The sequence below is a fragment of the Carettochelys insculpta genome, chromosome 19, assembly GCF_033958435.1.
Source record: "Carettochelys insculpta isolate YL-2023 chromosome 19, ASM3395843v1, whole genome shotgun sequence".
NCBI classification, from domain to species: domain Eukaryota; kingdom Metazoa; phylum Chordata; order Testudines; family Carettochelyidae; genus Carettochelys; species Carettochelys insculpta.
In genome coordinates, this window is record NC_134155.1 from 6,387,517 (window position 1) to 6,411,250 (window position 23,734).

Below are 23,734 nucleotides of genomic sequence, written 5' to 3' on the forward strand. Positions count from 1 at the left end.
TAACACACACAGTACTAGACTGAGTCCTTAAATATGACTCATGGCCAGACAGTAGGCATTCAATAAGGAGGAAATTTATATGTTTTTATTTTTCAAGGTTGACATATTATTGGTTTACATTGTTACTGTTCAGTTTTGCTGATAGCAAATTAAAATGTATGAAAGAAAATTTCAGATGGGACTTAACTTTTCCTCCTTTTCTGTAGCCTGGATCTAAAAAAACAGTGAATGGCTCAGAGGACAAATCCAACTCCAAAGAGTCAAAAGCAGGGAATTTGGACCCATTGTCCTGCATAAGTAAGTCCACCGCCCTCCCCATTTCTCTTATTTAGGCTACTAATATAATTCAAATGTGCCATTTCCTCAGATGTTGTGTAGTTTAAATTTCAGTTTTGTAGTTTGTGTAAGACCAATTAAAATTAGGAAAATGGGTAATAAATGTATTTGTGGCATATCTTCTGAAGTACATTTTTAATATGAAACAGGCACTGCAGATCTGCATAAAATGTATCCAACACCACCATCACTGGAACAACATATTATGGGGTTTTCACCAATGAATATGAACAATAAGGAATATGGCAGTATGGACACTACACTTGGAGGTACCATACTTGAAGGGAATAGCTCTAGTGTAGGAGTTCAGTTCAGAATTGAAGTAGATGAAGGATTCTGCAGTCCAAAACCATCTGAAATCAAGGTAAGCAATGTTACATAACTCATAAATGCCTTTCCCAAATTTGAATAATCTGAATAGTTCTAGAATTTTTCATAGGAAGCAAGTTTCCTTCCACATTGACTGCATAAGTAATTGTTGATTACATGACATAGAAGTAGATGAAATATTTTCTTAGGTGAAACCCATAATTTTGCTTCTGGAATGTACTGAATTACACTGAGCCATTCTTTTGTTTAGTCACTAGTAAACTAAAATACATATTGAAATTATAAGCCCTGGCCTTTTGTTTGTGTCAGTATGTAATCAGTTGGGGTATTCTCACTGTTCTCAATTTTAAATGTAGAAATATGAATAGCAGGGACTACATGTAGACTGTTAAATTAGAAGTAAGTTTTTAATTACTTTTTAATATTGTTGCTAGATTTATATAATCTAGTATATTCACTGGTGGTTGTTTTTCTTTATTTAATTTGTAGGATTATTCCTATGTCTATAAGCCTGAGAATAGTCAGGCTTTTGTGGGTTGTTCCATGTTTGCCCCACTAAAGACACTCCCCAGCCAGTGTCTCCCTCCTGTTAAGCTGCCAGAGGAGTGCATTTACCGTCAGAGTTGGACTGTTGGAAAACTGGATTTACTTCCTCCAGGACCTACCATGCCATTCATCAAAGAGGGGTAAGCTTTGTGCCAGTGAATGATGAATAGATTTTCAGTGTTTTTAAAAAAAAAAAGTTGTATAAATCTGCTAAAGTTATCCACATACTAGAATATTTTAATGAAATTAATAGTTTTTCCATTTAAACATTAAAGGGTTTATTAGGGAAGCCTGATGGTATAAATCTAACTGTAATAAATAATGAAGATTTAAATGCAAGCCTGTGATTTCATGTCCCTTTGGTGGTGGTATAGTAACTGGGGGGGGTTAGCTGGTGCTTTTCTTGTTGTTTCCCAGAATTCAGGTCTTAAACAATATCAGGTTTTTAAATATTGAGCTGGATTTTTTTTAAACTTTCTTTGCCCATGTTCATTTCTTTATCCTTTATAATTAGACACCAGTGCCTGATGTGACATCTGCTGGTGATGAGAGCATGCATCCATGCTGCAGCTGACTCAGGCTCACAGAGCTTGGGACTGGCTCAGGTTAAGGTCTGATTAATTGTGTCATAGGCATTCTGGCTCAGGGTGCAGACCAAGGTATTGGACCCTACACATTGGGAGGGTCCCCAAGCTGAAGCCGTAGCCCAGGGCTGAACATCTGTGCTGCATTTAAACAGTTTCTGAGTCTGGTGATGGAGCCCAAGACAGCTAGCATGACTAGCTGTGGATATCTAGTTGCAGTGTAGACACCCTTAGTCACAGCTGTAGTGAAATGAGTATCCCTATTAGGCGCTTTCAGTATTGATTGGCTGTTCAGAAAACACATTTTATTTGTTATCTTGAGGAATTTTTTGCCCTGCTCCTTCATGTGTTTCCTAACCTACCAGTAGAAGGTGAACATGGACTGTATATTTATAAGGTTGCTTTTGTTGTTGGTTCACAAACTGTCATTTAAATCACTGCATGAGTACAACTTGTTGCTTCTGATTTGGGTCAGAGCTGTGTAGAAGCAGTATTTTCAGGTCTCATTAGCCTGATAGTCTTTGGACATGTTTTGCTGACTAGAAAAGAACGTATGAAAAGTTTCAAAGTGATGCTTTGCTGAGCCAGCAGTTTACTGCTATCAAAGTCAGTGTATGTTCTTAGTGATGCATGTCACTTTCTTTTCACACTTTTTTCCTGTTACAAAATAGTTGCCCTTTACACTGTGTATGTGTAGAAAAATAATAGCCATAATCAGATTTTTTTCCCAGAAGCTTTCTTTGAGTTTTAGCACTGCTGTTCATGTATATAGAACAGTTCTGCATAGTCTTTTAGAACAAACAGGCATAAAGTTTTTGATTTGGATTGCATTTTGTGTTAGTATTTACTACCGTTCTTTAAAAAGTGAATCTGAAAGGTGCTTATTTAACAATTAATGCTCTTGTATTTCAAAAACACACACCATTTAAAAATATTTTCCATATTGCTTTTCCTAGTGATGGAAGCGCTATGGATCAAGAGTATGGCCCAGCCTACACACCACAGACTCATACTCCGTTTGGCATGCCTCCCAGTAGTGCACCTCCTAGTAATAGTGGAGCAGGAATTCTCCCATCTCCTTCCACTCCTCGGTTTCCAACTCCTAGAACACCAAGGACACCTCGTACCCCTCGTGGAGCAGGTGGACCTGCCAGTGCTCAAGGTTCAGTCAAATATGAAAATTCTGATTTGTATTCACCAGCATCGACGCCATCAACCTGCAGACCACTAAATTCAGTTGAACCTGCAACTGTACCTTCCATCCCTGAGGCACACAGTCTTTATGTGAATCTCATCCTTTCAGAATCAGTAATGAATCTGTTCAAAGACTGTAACTTTGATAGCTGCTGCATCTGTGTCTGCAACATGAACATCAAAGGTGCTGATGTTGGAGTTTACATTCCTGATCCAGCACAAGAAGCGCAGTATAGGTGTACCTGTGGGTTCAGTGCTGTCATGAATAGAAAGTTTGGCAACAACTCTGGGCTGTTTCTTGAAGATGAATTGGATATTCTTGGTCGTAATACAGAGTGTGGCAAGGAAGCAGAGAAACGTTTTGAAGCTCTTAGAGCCGCTTGTGTTGAGCGGGGTGGTGTACTGAAAGAACCTGAGAAATTGCCTGATGAGTTAATACTTTTGCTGCAAGATCAGTGTACCAACTTGTTTTCACCATTTGGAGCAGCAGATCAAGATCCTATACCCAGAGTTGGTGCAGTTAACAACCTGGTACGTGTAGAAGAAAGAGATTGTTGCAATGACTGCTACCTAGCATTGGAACATGGACGCCAGTTCATGGACAATATGTCCGGAGGAAAAGTTGATGAAGCACTTGTGAAAAGTTCTTGCTTGCATCATTGGTCAAAAAGAAATGGTAAATCTACTTATGTTTTTTCTCCCCCCCCCCCCCCACCCCCGCATGTCTTGCTTCTAAACCTCTGATAGCGTGAGGAGTAGGGATTGCCAATTGACTTATCCTACTACATAGTCATCTGAGTGGATGTTCATTGCTGCTCCAAGCCTCTGGTCTTTGTAGGTGCTAAATCACTATTCTAACTGTTTTTATTTGCCTAGACCCAACTTTAAAAAGGATGTACCAGCCATAAGGATTTGAATTCTGAGCAAGCACAATCTGGGTGCACATAGTGTGGACATTTTATCAAGTGTAGTCCTTTATTTGATATTTTTGAGAATTTATCTGAGTACTGAGTAGAAATATAGGAAACATAGGTGATACTGAACAGTTGTATTATTAATAATATGCTTCCTGCAATGGGTTGTAGCTGTGTGTGTGTGTGTGTGTGTGTGTGTGTGTTTTTGGATGCAAGTCTTTTTTTTGTTAATATGGGATACATATGGCAGATACTTTACAGTGCTGTGCATTATATTAATTTATGTAGAAATTGTATTTAAGGCTTCATAAATAGAAACAAGAAAGCATGGTAATTATTTTAATCTCACTTTTGAAGGTAGAGTGAGGAGGTTTGAGTGTAGGAGAATTTGTAAAGAATCAAACAGTTGTCCTTATTTAAAAAAAATGCATTTCCATCTTCAGTGATTTTAAAAAAAACAAACAAACCAAAAACCTCTTTATTTTTTTTTATTTTTTTTTGTTGTTGTTCCCCCATTCTTCTGTAGTGGCACGATTACATTTACAGATTACAGTATCAAAACATTTCTGCCTATTTTGAACATTTAAGTCCTGTACTTTGGTTTCCCAAATACATTTTTGTTCACTTTCTGTGCAGCTTGAAATTTGAATAACTTGCATATGGTAGGATACACGGCTTTCTACTTTTGACCTACAGAATTTGATGAATGCTAGGCTTTGTTTCAACTGACTCACACATCCTAATTTGTGTGTGGTCGTAGGGCAATAGCAAGATTTGTGATATGTGGTGCTGCTATCATTTCTGCAGCCTGCTTTCTTCTTTCATGCTTCTTGATACTAACAATGTGGAAAATTTGGTCGTAAACTTAGTATCTGTGAAACATGCATTTTCTTAAAATATAATACTGCTTTTATGTAATATAGACCACAAAGTTCATGAAGCTTTTTTCCTAGAGGAGATCTCATGTTAATCTGCTGTCCCATAGAATCATGGAATACTAGAACTTGAAGGGACCTACAGAGGTCAGCAGGTCCAGAGTCCCCTGCACTCATGAGAGGACTCAACACCATCTAGGTCACCCCTACAGATGTTTGTCAAACCTGCTCTTAAATATCGCCAATGTTGAAGTTTCCATAATTTCTCGTGGTGGTGGTGGGTTTTGTTGTTTTTTTTTTTTTAAATAAAAATAATGTCCAACCTAAACCTCACATCCTACAATTTAAGCCCATTGCATCTTGTCCTATCATCAGAGCCAAGGAAAATTTAACTTTACTTTCTCCTTTTAGCACCCTTAGGGACCCCTTCTCACATTGGTAGTCAAATTTCTCCTCCTGCTAATAATCTCATCAGTAGTACAGCAGTTTTTCCACATAGAAAAGTGGCATTCTGGCAATAATGAATGCAGTTTAAAATACCTAGCAAGGAGGGAAACAGCCAACTTTCTACACACCACTAGCTGGTGCTCTTTGACCACTGATGGTTCACGTTTGGGAATTCCTTCTGTACACACACTATTTTTGAAGCACAGAGTAGTACTGAGGCATATGTTCTTTTGTCAGATACTGATTAAAGGGTGGGGGACAAATGCTTCATTAAAAAAAGGGACCACAGAATTTTAATCCTAGTTTTAAGCATCCATTTTTTAACTTTGAAAGTAAGCTTATTAAAATATCAGAGACAGCTGGTGAGTTTGACAAATGTTTCCTAAATAGTGAATACTGTTCATAGGATTTCCACCAGGCAGTGGTGGTGGTGATTTTTTTTTAAACATTGGTAAGAAAGGAAAATAACTGAAATTTTGAAAACTATAAAATTAAAACATGCCTATAACTCAATTGTTAGAGTTCAGAGAAAGGTAAAAGATGGAGAGCTAAAGTTTGCAAGGAAGGGACTGTTGTACACAATGTGCAATCAAAACAAAACAACGTATGATAAAACCTTGAAGATAATAGTAATGTGGCCTTCATGAACAGGATATATGTTTCAAGAAATTGACCTTTTGCTTAAATCCTGAAATACATGAGTTTGGCCCTGCCTAGGGCAGGGGGCTGGACTTGATGGCTTTTTTAGGTCTCTTCCAGCTCTATTGTTCTGTGATTCTACATCTAGCTTAGGAGACTTTAAATTTTTTGCAACTCTAATGTCTGTTTAAGCTGTGAGTTTCTTTTTTTGTTCTTTTTCAGTTGTGGATGTGAGCATGCAGTGTTCACAGGACATCCTTCGCATGCTTCTGTCACTCCAGCCGGTTCTTCAGGATGCTATTCAGAAAAAGCGAATAGTCCGATCTTGGGGTGTGCAGGGCCCCCTCACATGGCAGCAGTTTCACAAAATGGCTGGCCGAGGCTCTTATGGTAAACTAATTTTATAGGTTCATTTAAAATAGCAAGAACCATTGGTTTTGAGCAGGGGTGGCTAGCCCACAGCTCTTGGGGCACATGTGGCTCTTTGAGCCATTAAATGCAGCTCCTGAGCACTGTCTGCTGCACTGCTCACGCGCCCCAGCATTTGGTGGGAGAAGTGCAGGTTGGTAGCGGTGGCTCCAGTGAGTCACCAACATTGAGTTCGAGCAATGGGAGGGAGTGAGGGTGCCTGGGGGAAGGTGAGGGCATTGATTAGAGCATGGGGGAGCTGAGAGTGCCTGGCTCTGTGGGAGAGGGAGGGGGACTGACGAGGGGAGGGTGGCTTGGGTTAGAGCTGGGGACTAGGCATGCCTGGCTCTTGGGGAGGGGGAGGGCATTGAGCCAGGTATTACATGTTTGTTGATCTATCCATAGATATATATTGTAGCTACAGCTAGATCGATATATAGATTGATAAAAAATAAATGTGGCTCTTTGCACGCTACCTGTGGTTCTTCATTCCTAAATGGTTGGCCACCCCTGGTTTAGAGGTATTATTTTCTTTATAATACACAGAAAATATTTACATTTCTAATATACATGCAATGGTTTTAAAATAATATATTTGAATTCGCTCAGTTTTACTTGTAATGTTTTGAGTGAAGAATTATCTGAAGTTATGTAAAGCAGTGGGATTGGAGTTGGAATAAACAGTTGTGGTTAAGAAACTTTAATGTGTAATATAATTTTGTGCTTTCTTTTTAACCCACTGGATGTTATTGATGCTAGTGTTATGGACAGAAGTTCAGAAATAGGCCTGTTGTATTTATTACAAATGCACAGAACAGCTTCACTTTGAAATCATATGTGCAAAGATGAGTGTTACATTATTGTGATACATCATTCATACAGCTCTAGATTCACTAACAAGAAAGAGGAATGGCCTTTTTATCAACTGACTTCTGATATTTATAATAAATTGTAAACAAATGACAAAAACATAACTAGCCATGCACATATCTAACATGCTTTGCATCGCCTTCCCTCTTTCAGCCAGTCTGATACATACACCATTGTTTTATCATTTCCTAATTAGATTATAAACTGAGGTTGGGACTGCTTTTAATGACTTCTACAATGCTTTGCTAAATGGAAGACTGCTCCTGAGAAGGTCCTCTCTATTCAATATCATAATTAGGGTGGATTGATTTAAAATAAGTGATTTACATTACCAATTTAAATTATGATTTCAAGTGGCAGGCAGGAACCTCTGAAGTCACTGATTTTTAATATTGGTTTGCATGTGTACTTTCATAAAGAAAAGTTGATTGTCATTGGGTGGTAACCATTAAAACATACTAACTTACAATCCTCGTATAGCCACAGATGTTGCCTGCCCAGAGAGGACCGGACCAGACATTCATTCAATCAATCTCTCTCTCTCTCTCTCTCTATATGTATATATATATATATATATATATATATATGATATGATATAAAAGTGTGTGTGTGTGTCTAAAAAAAAAATAAATATCTACTAAGATTAGGATGTTAATGATTAACTGACTAACCAGTAAACCTCATCCTAAACAGATGAGGCTTACCAGTTACAATTAACTGATGAGGGCTATTGTAGGCAGGGGGCTGCTCCAGCCCTACAGGGCCCATTGTCTGGGGGTGGAGGGGAAAAGGAGCAGGGGAAGGGGTGAGACACACACTCCAGCCTTCCCGGAGCAGTGTCTCTTGACCACCACCACCAACCCCATTTGATGGGTTAACTGGTTAAACTTAATGTTTAAATGAGATTTTTACATCCCTTGTTATGTTAGAAAATGGTGGCTGGATTCATGTTTACTAGGTTTTCTTTGTACTTTTTGATTTGTCAAGCTGTATTTGGAGAGAAATTGAAAGTATTAGAGATGCGCAAAGCCAGCATTGTGCCATTATTAGTTAAAACTGCTGTAAGTGTGCGGTGTACTTAAGAACAAAAAAATGTTGTCCAAAACAGGTTTTGCATTTAAAACTGATTTATTAAACAAAGGACGTGTGGTCTGCAGTTGAACTGATTTGTTTCTGGTCACGCTGTTCTTCCAAAATTTTAGAGTTCAGTCTCCACTCTCCTGTAATTCTTATTCATAGATCGGAAGAAGAAAACAACTTTCTTGCGCTCCCCCTGATCCCAGTCAGTTTGTTAACTTCTGAATGAACTAGTCATCAAAGTAAACATTGAATAAAACAAATCCATGAAAATATTCCCTCTGCCTTGATTAGCACTTCAAAATACTCCAGGGCTATGTCTACACTAGCCCCTCCCTTTTGGAAGGGGCATGGTAGTGAGCGAGTTGGACAGATGCTAATGAGGCACTGCCATGAATACACAGTGCCTCATTAGCATAGTGGCAGCCATGTGTGGTTTGAAAATGCTGCTTTCAAGTCGCGTACTGCCTGTGTAGGTGGGGGCCTTTCGAAAGGACCACCCAGACTTCGAAAGCCGCCTCTTCCTAAAACCAAGTAGGAAGCAGGGGCTTTGGAAGTACAGCGTGTCCTTTCGAAATGCCCCGGTCTACACGGGTGGCACGCAATTAGAAAGCAGCACTTTCAAACCAGCGCTTTTGAATCGTGTACAGACATCATTATGCTAATGAGGGCCTCATTAGCATCTGTCCAACTCACTCATTACCATGCCTCTTCTAAAAGGAAGGGGCTAGTGTAGACATGGCCCAGGTGTTTAGTCAGTAACCATCAGTTCAGTGGCTTTGACTGTAACTACATACAAGTACTGCTTCATAGCTTTATTTTCAATTATGGCAAATTAAAGGTCTTAACATAGTTTGTGATAAATTTAATTTAAATAAGCCTTTTTAAAAAGGAAAATGTGTTTAAATTATAAAAAATCCACTTTGTTTCTTTTTAAAAAAATCACTGTTTAATCCACCCTGACAGTAATACAAATACTTAATAATAATAATACTGTGTTGTAGTGGGAGATGCGTGTCTGGCTCACAGAGGGTGTGGGGCTCCTGCTCTGAGGGTAACCCAGGTGACACCTCTTGGACTGCAGACAGAGGGGGAGGGGGAGCCTGAGGGGTTTGAATTGGAACTGGGAGTTGGAAAGCAGTTACTCTGGGCTGAGAGAGAGACAAAGAAGGGGACGAGGCACCAGCTCGGGGGGCCCCTTGGGGCCTCCTCTTCCCAGCATGGATTGAACTGGCTGTCTCTGCCTGTTGTACTGACTCTTCTGTAAGATGCTGTGTCCTGTCAGCTAATAAACCCGCTGCTCTCCTGCTGAGTGAGAGTTACTCCTGCCGGTGAACGGGGTGCAGCGCTTGGGGACCCCTGAACCCCATAACAAAAACAGAATCTTTTTCTGGTGGATCCAGGAGGTAGCCATAAAAATTGCTGACTCAGGTACAGGGTTAGATACTTACTGACTTTTATATAGTAACAAATGCTTATAAAGGCAAAGAGACCTTGATTCTGCTAGATTCCTGTTTTTTGTTGTTAATGTATTGGAAAATTCCATCTTTATCTAGGAACCGATGAGTCACCAGAACCACTGCCAATTCCAACGTTTTTGCTGGGATATGATTATGATTTTCTGGTGCTGTCTCCGTTTGCCTTGCCATACTGGGAGAGGCTGATGTTGGAGCCTTACGGATCGCAAAGAGACATCGCTTACGTTGTTGTGTGTCCTGAGAATGAGGCCTTGTTGAATGGAGCAAAAAGCTTTTTTAGGGATCTGACTGCAGTATATGAGGTATGATATGTGAAGGACAACAGTATAATGGGTTATGTAAAGAATAGTATTCTATACTCACTTGTCAAACTTGGGTCTCAAATTACATTGAAACTCTTGCACAGAGCAGCATCTCTCGGAGGCCTCTAAAATGGATGTTAAATATTTGGAAGATAAAGGCACATTCTCATGCTCATCTGTATTGGTTTGGATATAGCTTTTTTTTTCCAAGCAGTTTTTTTTTTTAATTTATCAATGCCATCAAGTGGTTAAACTATGTATTACTGTTTTTAAATAAATACCAAATATTAATTCATTGCAATTAAATAATTGTATTCTTTTGACCTGTGGTTTAAGATACAAAATTAGGCATGATATAGCCTGTCCGCCCCTCCCCGCTCCCCCAGTGCTTTGGTAAACTTTATGATAACCAAATATCAGGATATGCACATTGCACAACCACTTAGCTTTCTAGAATTATAAAGCAGTTTTTCAGTTTGATAACCAAGTTGAAGGGGTATGTTCTTCAACGTTATAAAAAAAAAAAAAAAAAAAAAAAAAAAAAGAGAGAGAAAAGCAAACATCAAGGTTTCTCTTTGTGGTGAATTCCATGTATCAAATGCAGGAATGTTGAAAGCCTGAACTCATTACTGTCTCATTTTTATTGTCTTTTGACTTTTTTAGGCTTGCAGACTTGGCCAGCATAGACCTATCTGTAAACTGCTCTCTGATGGCATCATGAGAGTTGGATCCACTGCTTCAAAGAAACTTTCTGAAAAATCGGTCACAGACTGGTTCTCTCAGGCAGCTAATGCCAATAGTGAAGCATTTTCCAAACTCAAGCTCTACGCTCAAGTTTGCAGATATGACCTTGGTACCGCATTTTTTTTAGCTTTTCTTGTTTCATCTGATACTGTTTTTTAAATTAATATTATAGAATTTAAAGATAAGAAGTCATATGTAGCACACTCTGTCAGACTACTTCATAATAAATCCTGCTGGCCATTTGTACGGTAACTGATTTTGACTTGCTGCTCAGCTGTCAGCTCATTTGTAACAGAGCTGCGACCAAAGCTCTGTATTAGTCCCCAAAATCTTAGTGAATTATCTTTTTGAAAAAGGACTGAATGGAGTGAAAATGAATCTGAAAACAGTCACTGTTCTAATTTGCATTGCGTAAAATGCAATGAAAAAATGAACACTAAAATTAGGAAATTTTCTTCATTGGTCTTTTTATATCAGACTGAAAAAATTAAATTCCAACTTTTAAATTTACTTCTGTTTCTGTTTTAGGTCCTTATCTTGCTTCTCAGCCATTAGACAATTCTTTACTTTCTCAGCCAAATCTAGTTTCCCCCGCGAGTCAGTCTGCATCTACTCAATCACTGGCAGGTAACACTGGAAATTCCAACACTCCATCGTCCAGTACTGCAGCTGTTACTAGCTGTTCCGTGACGGTAACCTCAAACAGTGCCATCTCTTCTGCAGCTACTACAACCAATTCTACTTTGACCACCACCACTCCTTCATCTTCCACAAACATAGGCAGTGGAATATCAACAAACAAGCCTTCTTCATTTCCACCTTTTGGCAGCATGAACAGTGCTAGTGCCTCTCTACCTACACAGGCTACAACAGTTCCGAATGGACAGACAGGGGGACAGCAGCAACAGCCAGCTCTTCAGGTAGCTGGGATATCTGGGGAAACTTCCTCTGTCCCTCCACAACCACACCCAGAAGTCTCTGAAAGGTAATGTGTTGTGCTTCTCATAATGTGCATTACTTCTCACTAAAAAGGAGAAAAAAATCAGCCTACACAACTGATGACAATGTTCTGTTTTTAGTTTAAGCTTTTCCTTATCTTCACATCAAAATTTTGAGATGACATGAGTTAGATGAAAATTTGTTTTTTAGATGCCAGTATTTTATAAAGATTGGCCTGAACTACATCTCTAACGCTCTGAAGGTTTGGGACCCATTTATTAAGATTGGGCCCCAACTCTTTTTAAAAAAAAAAAAAAAAAAGTAAGGAATTTGAATAGCTGCTGGTGTTCAAGAAATAGTAATCCCTGTTCCCTACATCTGTTCACAAAGTTTACTTTCAACCAAATTAATAAGCAGGTTCTTATATATTCAAGAAGGAAAATAGTAGTAGAGAATAAAGAAACTTGTTTTGTAGAATGAAGTCTGATTTTGGTTTCAAAGTTGTAATGATAGCTTTTATTGGGAAATGATTGATATCTGGCTTCTGCTACCAGTTGAAGCCACGGGGCAAATTTTCTGATGAAAATGGAGCAGGGTGAACTGCATGTAATGGAGCGCGGTAAACTGCAGGGATAAATAACAAAAGAATAGTTACAGACACTGGCAAGCTGATGAGTTTGTGCACTAAACTGAAATCATTAAAGATGATGCAGTAGATTCATTCCTCATGTCTTATGCCTTGTATACACTTAGCTGCACTGTCAGTGTATGTCAGAAATGCAAATAGCATAGCTGAAATCGACATACCTACCACAGCATTTTGTATGCAGTAGTCAGTGCTGGCTACTCTTCTTGACTTGGTGGGGTACCGTTGTTGACGGGAGTGAGGTCACGGATCGATTTTTAGCATTCTGCGTTAGGCATGATATATTACTGGTCAGTGGATTGATTGCTGCCACATCAGTCCACCACGTAGAGGAGGCAAGGTCTTAGTAAAGTCAAAAAATTCTTTTCGCTTAGTCAGAAGGTGCCATCAAATTCCATTTTTAATGTAATACATACTGGGCAATTTGCTACACTTCATAAAAACCAAAGAATATTTTAGCAATTGGTTTCAAATTAACTTCCAGCACTATGGATCGTGATAAAGTTGGAGTCCCTACAGACGGCGATTCCCATGCTGTCTCCTATCCACCTGCAATTGTAGTTTATATAATTGATCCTTTCACGTATGAAAAGAAAGATGAGCAGAACAACTCCTCCAACGTGTGGACCCTTGGACTTCTTCGTTGCTTTCTGGAGATGGTTCAGATTCTTCCACCTAACATCAGGAGTACAGTTTCCGTGCAGGTAAGTTAACATATACATGGGGGGTTGAGGGGTGGACTTTAAAGGGGAAAATTTCTTTTTGTTTCGGATGGGTTTTGAGAAACTAGTATTTTCCTCAGCATTAAAGTTTTTTGTTTTCTTTGGATTCAGTATGATTGGTCTGTTTTTAAGTTGTGAGAAGTAGCCTCAAAAATTATCAAGAGCAGTTCAGAAGCTTACAACAGTACCGATCAAAAGTTAATCCTGTAACAGGCTCCTTAACCTTCTGTCTGGCATGAGACAGATGGAGCTCTTGCTCCACTCAGCTAATGGTAATAGGGAGAGATGCACTTGAAATGTCCTGTCATTAGTAACCAACCCTTCCCCCCTGCCATGGACTGTCAGTATTATTCAGCACTCTGGACTTCAGAAGTTAGCAGTGATAAAAGACCTTAAGCACTGGGAGGCTTACAGGTGGAGAGAGGTTTTTATTGTGAAGGTGCTTATTCTCCTGGTCTGAGTCATCCATTGAGATGACTGTTCAAAAGGGCCTCACATCCTAGAACCAAATATAGAGAGGATAGCCAGAAAATTGCATAGGACTGGCCAGAAAATTGTATATAACTCGAGAGGCCAGATTACGAAAAGTAATTTTACAAGCAATAGCCAAAGATCTCTTAAAATCTAAGGAGAAGACTAATTTGCACTGAAATTATTACTCACTGGTAATTACTCACTGGTAATTTTATTTTTCAATTCCATTCATAGATTGTTCCGTGTCAGTACCTCTTACAACCTGTGAAACATGAAGATAGGCAAATCTACACCCAACATTTAAAATCTCTGGCATTTTCAGCATTTACACAATGTCGGAGACCACTTCCAACTTCAACCAATGTGAAAACTTTGACTGGTTTTGGTCCAGGTTTAGCAATGGAAACTGCCCTTAAAAGCCCTGATGTGAGTATCTTGAGGTTCTGAAAAGTGCTAAAGATTTAGAGCTATCTGTATGCTCAAAAACAAGCTGTGGATATCTGTGGATTTTCAGGGTTCTAGCTAGAAAATTTGTATGTGCATATGCATCCATATCAGCAGAAACGAGCTGCAGATACCCGCTTTTTATCTGTGGATGGGGATATCTGCAGAGTTGAAGGGCTCTATGAAGATTAGTCCCTAAATATTTACCAAAAGATCAAGTCAATGGCAGAACTGCATGTATATTTCCATAGCTTGTATTTCTTTTTGTAGGTAAATGGTTCATTTCAATGATTAAAGAACCCTAGTTCTTAATGATTAGCTGTCCTTTCGTACTTAAATTTTCTGTTGCATTTCTTACAGAGACCCGAGTGTATACGACTCTACACGCCCCCTTTTATACTGGCTCCTGTAAAGGACAAGCAAACAGAGTTAGGAGAAACTTTTGGAGAGGCTGGACAGAAATATAATGTGCTTTTTGTGGGCTATTGTTTATCTCATGATCAAAGATGGCTTCTTGCGTCGTGCACAGACCTCTATGGAGAACTTCTAGAAACTTGCATAATTAATATTGATGTACCAAACAGGTAAGAAGCAAAGCAAAGTGCACTCAGCACCTGTAGCTTGACTATATCCAAAACTTCAAATTTCTTCTAGCACAGTGGTGCTGTCTGTATGTGTCCAATTAATTTTGTGGAGCCACAGCCTAGCAAAACAAACTCAAGCAGCTGAGTATAAACTGTATTATTTGGGTATTGTTGTGGAACTAAATTTCTGGAAGCATTTCATGGGGGTTTTTGATTGATTTTTTTTTTTTTAAACTGGCATGCATATTGAAGGCTGATCATATAGGAAAGCAAGATCAAAGCTTTCTTTCGCTTTGATTATCAGTAGTAGATGACTGATCAAATAAATAAACTATATACGGTATTGATGTTTCATATTTACATCGTTCAGTAGGTAAGTGTTGCCTAACGTTATAGGATTATACCTCCTCCCAAAAAAAAACTCCTTGTGGCTGAACACCACCATTCCCGTGTCTGCTGATACATAGTGTTAGTTTGAATATTATTATTCATTTGTATTTCTAAAAAATTTTAATTCCAAATGTGAGTAGAAATCTTTCATTTACTGTTTTTTGTTCTTTTTCTTTCTCCTCTCCCAACCCTGATCCTAGGGCTCGTAGGAAAAAAGGATCTGCCCGTAGACTTGGTCTCCAGAAACTCTGGGAATGGTGTCTGGGTCTTGTGCAGATGAGCTCATTGCCATGGAGAGTGGTAATAGGCCGTTTAGGAAGGATAGGTCATGGAGAATTAAAAGGTACTAGAGCTGTTACTTGGTGGAAAAGCTTCGACTTTTATTTAATTCACAAAGGTGAACAGTATAATGAGCTTTCCCAGCCACTGAAACAAATGTAACTAAATCTTTGACAATACTTTCATAAATTTACTGCTGAACAGCTTTGAAGATTAGTATAAACAAAAAGTAATAATGCAAATTAATTAAGTTGACCATCTCCTCTTTTCTATTCTGTGAACAAAGCTCAAAAATATTTTCTTGGTAGATAAAATAATATGATTTAATATTCTTAGATTGGAGCTGTCTGCTGAGTCGCCGAAACCTCCAGTCCCTCAGCAAAAGACTAAAAGATATGTGTAGGATGTGTGGTATATCTGCTGCAGATTCTCCCAGCATTCTCAGTGCTTGCTTGGTGGCAATGGAACCACAAGGGTCTTTTGTTATTATGCCAGGTATTTGTAAAACTGCTCCTTTTTTGTGCTACGGTGCTTGTTTCTCTTAAAAGTATGAAGTTCAAGGAAAATACATATTTTTTTTCTGTGTCTTCAAAGATTCTGTATCAACGGGTTCTGTATTTGGACGTAGCACCACTTTGAATATGCAGACATCTCAGCTGAATACTCCCCAGGACACATCATGCACTCATATTCTTGTGTTCCCTACGTCTGCTTCTGTGCAAGTCGCGTCGTCAACCTATACCACTGAAAATTTGGATCTTGCCTTCAATACAAACAATGGTTAGTGATTGTTTGCATATAAAATAATGGGAGTATGTTGGGAGTAAGGTTACTGAACACAAATCTACTGACTCATTGACTTCCAAGCAAGATCTGTTCCTGTTTATATGTGTATGGAGATATAGAAGTTGTTTGTTCATTTTTTTTCAAGATGGAGCAGATGGAATGGGTATCTTTGATTTACTAGACACTGGAGAGGACCTTGATCCTGATATCATTAATATTCTTCCTGCATCCCCTACTGGATCCCCTGTACATTCACCAGGATCCCATTACCCCCATGGAGGGGAAATGGGCAAGGTAAGTATTACAAAGTAAATACCAGTTTACCAATTTAAGTTTCTCAGATCAGGATTTCATCTGTATAATACCAAGGCTTTATGACCTCTTGCCTTTCATCATAGTCAATCCAGTTTGATCCAAAAATTTGGACAGTAGCTGATTTATTAGCTAACTAATGTTCCATTCTGGCAGTAACTGTGCTTCTTCCTGATATTTGTCAACATTTACCTGCCGTTCACAGGGTCAAGGTACGGATAGATTGCTTTCAACAGAATCTCATGATGAAGTAACAAATATTCTTCAACAGCCATTGGCCCTTGGTTACTTTGTGTCAACTGCCAAAGCGGGTCCATTGCCTGAATGGTTTTGGTCAGCATGTCCTCAAGCACAAAATCAATGTCCCCTGTTTCTTAAGGTACTGTACTATCAGCAGTTGAACATTCAGTGGGCATTTAGAGATAAATGTGTAAAGTATGATGTGAAGAGCGACATTTAGACTTCTAAACTCTTTTTAAAGCAAATGAGTACAGTAATTTTAGGTTTGTTTCAAGAGACATGCAGTTTTGTTTTCCTAGAAACCAGGCAAGTTTGTCTTTTTGAGTCAAAAATCTTTGTTCACATTCTACCCAAAAAAAACTTTTTAATGTTAACAGGAAAGGTAAGGTCCAGAAGTGTTCTCTTCTGAACAACCTTTTCACATCTTTTTTTTTTCCACAAGATTTTCCTCCTCTTGCACCACCTGCAGCGTTGTTTACTGTTAATAACTGCAGTTACTGTGTCTTGCTAGCACTTCTAGTCTGGACTTCTAGTTTAAACACTCAAATTTGCCTCTACCTCATATTTGGAAACAATAATAAAAAAAAGTTGCACTAGATCGCTCTATCTCCTCCTCCCCCCCAATCTGATTGATTTTTGGAAAATGCAGGGTTTTATGCCTTGTCCCTATCTCTGTACAAGGTTAAATTTTTGTTTTGGTCTTCCTCAAGAAACAGTGTAAGTGGAGACTGACCCTAGATAGATGTTGCCCCTCTATTTAGAAGAGTTTCTCACATCATGTATATGTACTACTCCTGCGGTTAGCTAGGATTTTTAGAGATCTTGGTACTTTTATTGGCAGCAACGGTAATGCAGTATCTGGGCAAGATATCCCTAGAAATCCTGGACAGAATTCTTCCTTGTTGCAAGTGGATAATGCAACACTGCTAAGTTTTTATTTTCAGTCCCTTTTTTATTTTAAGTAGATCAGAATATTTGAAGGTTCTGTGGGTTCCTGTTCAAGCTCAGGGTATAACATTAAAGCATTCTCTGGCTTTGTGTCAAATGTTAAAAGTAATTTCAGGGTGGGGATATATTGTAAAGGAAGAGAGATGTTCATTTTGTACTTTAATGCAGTGGTGTTTGATAACATGCCTGTTCTCTCTTTAGGCCTCTTTGCACCTCCATGTGCCTTCAGTGCAATCAGACGAGCTACTCCACAGTAAACACTCCCACCCACTTGACTCTAATCAAACTTCTGATGTTCTCAGGTATTGATGCTTTCTTACTTAGCTAAAAACGAAACACTTCTAGTTTTGCATAAACACAATTCTTTGCATCATGTCACCCTGGCTCTTTGCAGTAAGGTGCATTCATTATTGATTGAATGCTGGGCATACGTCATGGAGGACAACACAAATCGGATTCAGTGCTCTGAGTGGCTGAAAGTTTAATTGTGCAGTAGCCCTTTTTTTAAAAAATGGCACGACTTTAGTATGTTGCACGTAGGCTAATTAGCAGTGGTGAGATTTTAATGGAAAGTGGCTGAATGTTGGATGCAACAAAACAGGGTGGGAGTGGCAGCATAAGGGAACCAGTGGAAGTAGATCCATTCACAAATGGAAGAGGGCTACCAAGAAAACAGTTAGGTAAGGGGCTTGGAGGTGCTGCAGGTGTAGGAAGAGCTCAGAGCAGAGATCACGTATCTCACAGATGTAGACATCGGTAGAAGATAAACTATTAAACTAGTTTTGTTGGATTTCTTTTAAACCTAATGATATGAACACTTGGGTAGCGGTATTGTTTTCCATGCAGACAAAAATATTAGGCTTAGCATTGTTGGCTCACTTTGAGAACAGTGACTCCACAGGCTAGCTTTTTTACAAGGTTGGCTAGTTCAACATCTGTCAGCAACGTTTCCAAGGCAGAATGCCGAAATTTAACACTTTGACCTTTATGTACGGTCCAAGTGCGAGTGATATTTTTTAAAGTCACTTATAATTCTACTTACAACATCTTCATTAGTAAATAAATTTAAGATGCAGAGCTTTACCATTTAAGTGGCAGCATTAGCTGGTCTTTTGTTTAATTGACAGAAGGTGTGGCTTTGAGCAAGCTCCTGGCTGCATGAGGGAGGAGAGGTGAGACTGAGCTCCTGTCTCACATTCCAATGAAAAGTGGCTCATGTGCCATTCTTGGAACTAGTGCTGGGAGTTGCTGACCCCTGCTCTAACAGCATAATTGTTTAGCATTTAGAGAAGTTGGTTTATTGTAAAATCGTATAAAATGCTTTCTGAAAATTTACTGTAATCAGAAATGTATAGCTTGATGGAAGTCTCTGCTTTACAGGTTTGTTTTGGAACAGTACAATGCACTCTCCTGGCTAACCTGTGATCCCGCAACCCAGGACAGACGGTCCTGTCTCCCAGTTCATTTTGTGGTGCTGAATCAGTTGTATAACTTTATCATGAATATGCTGTGATCTTCATCTGAACTTTGTAAGAAAAGAACAAGGAAAAGGGATATTTCACTGCAGGACTAAGTTGTATTTCTTCTCCGTTCAAGTTATGTGTGATGGGGTATAATTCTTGTTACTTCCAACAAATATTATTGTGACTTCTGAAGGGCACATAGTCCTGCTGTCTTTGTTTCATTGACTCTACAGGACTCTTTTTTTAGAGTGATGATTGATCAGTCAAAATGTATTATAACATTTTAGTGGCAAAGTTAACCCTTTTTCCCAGTCACAGTATTTGTGAAAAGTAATGAGCCATAGTACCCAGTCATGTTTTAATTAATATTAAAAGCATGGAGACGAGAAGAGACACGAGGAACAATAGGTTTCAACCTATGGCTTCAGAACATCAAGATGTTCTTGTATCAGATAATAGTACCTAGTATTCAGAAAATGCCTGCATCTCTTATTTATTGTAAGTTTTTAAATGTATAAATTGTCTTATATTTCTTAACCTCTTTTATAAAAATTTTCCTAGAAGGTTTATACTGCCTTCTTGCTTTAAAGCAATTGGTCTAAAATATATGTAATCGTCTTAATTAAAAGTTGCAGTAGGTTGCTTTTAGAGTATTATTTTTTTGTAAGGGGGTGGGTGGGGACAGTAAATTTGTATTGTCTTGATGTACAGTTTAATGGGGATAGAGGGGTTAATGTCCATACCATTGTGTGTGGGGGATTTACAGCTAAGCTGTAGTTGCAGAGTACATGTACAGTAATGAAGTTCACTGTGTTTATATAAATTGAAAAGGTACCGGGTCTTACAGCATTTTATATCACACCTTTACAGAGTAACATAATGGCAATATATAAGTGATACTGTAGGTGGTTTAACTTGTAGTGAGAATAAAATGAGTAAACTCTTCAATTTAACTTTGTATTATGGTTCAGGGCTGTGGCCAGTTTTTCACACTTTTTCCATTTAACGTGGAAAGGTTTGTTATTACAAGACTATCTTTTACCCAGTGTAAGTAACCAGGAATATTGTCATAATGGGATTTATATCGTGTTCCATAAGGCTTGTGCTCGTCATACGTCAGATGGAACATTTTAAATAGAGAAAACCATAATGAAATTACCCTCAAGGAATCCTGTAGGCTGAAATTTTGCCCAGCTCTAGCCATTTTACAAATGCAAAACCAGTCAATCTTGACTTTAAGATTGGTGTGTGCTTGACTAAAATGTGGTGTATATAGATTTTCAGTGAATTCTGGTATTCAGATTTGATTTCACTAATGAAAGAAGCATTTTTCTTTCCTTTTTAATCTATATTTTTGGCATTGTTGGGAAGGTCTCAGGCCACCAGCATGTGGACTTTCCCCTCCAGATTCCAGCCAGGGCACGTGCCAAGCCTCCGTAAGGAAGGGATTCGGGAGTCACGGGACTTTCGTTTACTGCTTTCTCCTACAATCACCATTTTCCCCTTGCCTAACAAATCCTTCCTTGACTTGCCATGCCAAATCTGTAATGCTCTGAAATGGCCCCTACGGGTGCTCATGAGCAATTCCTTCCTTTATTTGCCTGACTGCCAGACTGAAAATGTACTCCTGCAGTGCCCTTGTCAATCAACACTGGACAACTTTGAACAATCCACCCTTCCTATAAAGTCTTTAGGGAGCCAGTTTTAAAATCCCACCCACTGCTAATTCTCTACAAAAACAAAAAAAAAAAAATCACTTGTATTTACAAAACTAAATTGGCTATCTTACTGAAAATCATGTTTTGTAAATACAAAATATTTGCCTGAGATCACTTCATGTGAACAAACATAACCTCTTTGCTAATATATATTAGCAGTCTTATGTTGTATAAAGAACATGTACAATTGGTGACAGGTTTTTTTTTTCAATCATTTCTTCAAAATAACAGTACTACAATCAGATTTCAACCTTTTTTGATATTAAAGTTAAACTGGGTTTGTGCATCAGTTTTTCTTGATTATGCTTAAACATACCACATATTGACCTAGCATATTTTTAATAGGAGTTTTTTCTTTTCAAAGCAGCTGAGACTTTTGAGGGAGAAGATGCTCCTAAGTCCGTAATTTTCAGAGCTTTGTATCCATTTTTTTTTAAGCTCAGTGTTGCCAGATGGCTGATTTTCAAAATCTGTCTTAACACAACCTCTTTAGCTTGGAACTTGTTGGAAGTAGGCTGTTCAGAATCTGACCGTGACTTGTATTCATAAGTGAGCCAGCTGCCTGACTGCTGAGGTCTAGTTCATAGTTTAAATAAATGTATTCTGACATTCCCCCGCTCTATCATCAAACTGCTGGTAGAAGTTTTTCAGATGCAGTCAGAAACATACAAGGCTAAATTAACCAGTAGAAGAGATCAGAAGGCCCCTTTTCAAGTGGCAGTTTTTAAAGAAAGCATTTGTTCTGGGAGATTGAATCTTTTTGGTGGCATCCATGGCCAGAAATGTACATATCAAAACTTCCAGCACCAAGGAGCTAACTGCCATATTTGGCTTATTTCTAAGTAAGTTAGTCTCTCTCACCTTATGAATCAAACTTCTTTGTAATGATTAAGCCTTCCACTCTTAAAATTAAACATGACTAATTATTGGGAACAATTGTATTGTCACAGCCAGTTTACAGCAGAATTGATCAAAAGGTGCAAGCTTAATAGGGGAGTTTATCCAGATCATGGACAATGTGGGCAGCAACTTCTCAAAATGCTCGTTCCTAGTGTTAGTCTGTGCAGTTCTGTGTTTAGTGGGTGAACTTCCACAAAATGCTATCACGTATTTTGGATTTCAAATTACAGCTACATATGGTATCTTTCCAGCCAGGCCAAACCCACCCCCCACTGCAAATTAACCATGCTTTCTTTATGCAAGCCATTCAGTCATCTGGATTTGACTTAACACTGCGTGAATTAGATTTTTGTACACCCTATTGTTTGGCCAGTAGGCCACCAAGCATACTTAGATAAAATCTTTACATTTTAAAATAGGTGTAATTTTTAAATCTAACACTCTGACATGGGAAAAATTTGAAGTTATCACTAAAATCCTCAGCTGTAGTCTTACTCAGCTGTCAGTATGGCACAGATTGCTCTGTTCTTTTTATCTACATATTTACTTTCTATGGTGGCTTAACTTCATATGTTGCTACCAAGATTTGCAGATGTTTTTAATCAAGCACTATTTGTTAATACTGTACTATCATTATGTTGCATTATTTAAAAACATTCAAATTTAATAGATGAAAGGTTTTTTTTTAAATTCTACTGCACCATTTAATTTGCAGCAAAACAGTCTATGGGATAGCATATAGCGGTCTGTTAATATTATCCATGTAATTTTATATGAAACAGTGGTTTGGTCTGGGCTTTCTTTGAGAACTCAGTTTCTCAATTCAAGTGAAATTGTATGACAGACTATCTTGACACACATTCTAAGGTGAAGAATTAATTATTTTCATCTTAATTGAAGGATTCAGATCATATTTAGAAATCTTATTTGTGGGTGTACTCTTTATTTTCAATGGAGTGAAACTTCATTTATAGTAAAACTGGATTTGGGACCTACAACAATCCTCAGGGTCACTTTTTCAGGAAGTTTTAATATAGCTTTAGGTTTTCCAAGCAAACTGGATTTGAGGACCTTGAACAGATATTGGATTTAAACTGCAAATTGTGGCATCATTACTGGACATGTCACTTTCTTAAATCTCAACAGCTGGGTCACTTTAAGGGAGGTTTTTAAGGTCTCATTCAGCAGTGACATTTAATGGTCCAAGTCGTCTTATTTAATATGAGATAAAATCAAATAAGGAACAAACACTATTGCTGCCGAATGCCATAAACACTGAGTTGTACAAATTGTGATTGAGGAAATGAAAAAGTTTATACTTTTAAAAAAAATTCAAATGGAATAAATTATTCATGAAGCCTTGATTTGTGGTGTCTCCTTATTTCAAATACTTAAGTATACAGCAGGAAAGAACTGTATCCTATTACTGCTTAGACTGAAGATGACTAAAAGGGCTTTGGGTGAGATGTAGTATAGACAAATTATACAGTAGAACAGCACAGTTGTGAACTGATGGGTTGCCCTTCCCACATCATTTGGAACTGGAGGCATGGAATAGGGTAGCAGCGGATGCAGCTTCCCTCCCCAGCCCCAATATTGTGTCAAATATAAAATTACTGCAAGGAACACTTTAAAAAGATGTGATGAGGAAACATGTTTATATACTTGTTTAGTTTAAATTCTTCAAAGCACCTGTGGGCAAGCTGGCACTTCAAAGTTGCCGTGGGGAAGAACTAGCTTAGTGAAGTGCTGCATGTTCATTAATAATCTCCTAACCCCGTTTACCCTGCTCCCTTCAAACTGGGGAGCTAGTGTAGACACAGCCCAGCAGAGGAAGACACGCCCCCCCCAAAGAATGGGGAGATGATATAGTAGATTGGGGCAGAGCTAGTGTACAGAAACTAAGCCACCGCACTGGACAGCAAGAGCTGGAAGGTAATTGTGAGGAAGGCGTCAGACACTACATGGCAGTGACCCCCCCAGTGCTGGTTGGTGAAGATGATGAGGATGAAGTCAATGTTCTGGTGTAGGCTTTTCAGAGCCCTCTCGGGAAGCCCTAGCCCATGTCCGCTGTGTTGATAACGCCTCGCTTCCACTGTGCCCCAGGCAACTTCGTTCTTTCACGTTTTGGGGGGAAAAGGATCT

The 23,734-nt window shown here is 38.6% G+C and overlaps 1 protein-coding gene across 2 annotated transcripts in view; it reads left to right on the forward strand.

Moving 5' to 3' along the window:
* The window catches only part of MED13 (mediator complex subunit 13), an 86,879-nt gene extending 63,926 nt beyond the window's left edge, over positions 1 to 22,953 (forward strand). Inside the window, exons 13-31 of one of the 2 annotated variants that reach the window (XM_075013445.1) lie at positions 207 to 297; positions 486 to 700; positions 1,156 to 1,352; positions 2,753 to 3,666; positions 6,088 to 6,255; positions 9,777 to 10,000; positions 10,664 to 10,853; positions 11,273 to 11,371; positions 11,468 to 11,729; positions 12,814 to 13,033; positions 13,760 to 13,951; positions 14,330 to 14,553; positions 15,144 to 15,286; positions 15,559 to 15,717; positions 15,817 to 16,002; positions 16,154 to 16,302; positions 16,526 to 16,699; positions 17,710 to 17,810; positions 18,889 to 22,953. In XM_075013445.1, coding sequence (XP_074869546.1) covers positions 207 to 297; positions 486 to 700; positions 1,156 to 1,352; positions 2,753 to 3,666; positions 6,088 to 6,255; positions 9,777 to 10,000; positions 10,664 to 10,853; positions 11,273 to 11,371; positions 11,468 to 11,729; positions 12,814 to 13,033; positions 13,760 to 13,951; positions 14,330 to 14,553; positions 15,144 to 15,286; positions 15,559 to 15,717; positions 15,817 to 16,002; positions 16,154 to 16,302; positions 16,526 to 16,699; positions 17,710 to 17,810; positions 18,889 to 19,021 — 4,041 coding nt within the window. In that variant the 3' untranslated portion in view covers positions 19,022 to 22,953. Of the gene's footprint in view, positions 1 to 206; positions 298 to 485; positions 701 to 1,155; positions 1,353 to 2,752; positions 3,667 to 6,087; positions 6,256 to 9,776; positions 10,001 to 10,663; positions 10,854 to 11,272; positions 11,730 to 12,813; positions 13,034 to 13,759; positions 13,952 to 14,329; positions 14,554 to 15,143; positions 15,287 to 15,558; positions 15,718 to 15,816; positions 16,003 to 16,153; positions 16,303 to 16,525; positions 16,700 to 17,709; positions 17,811 to 18,888 lie in introns of both variants that reach the window. The other variant, XM_075013444.1, reaches the window with a different exon arrangement.
* The last annotated feature ends 781 nt before the right edge of the window (positions 22,954 to 23,734 follow it).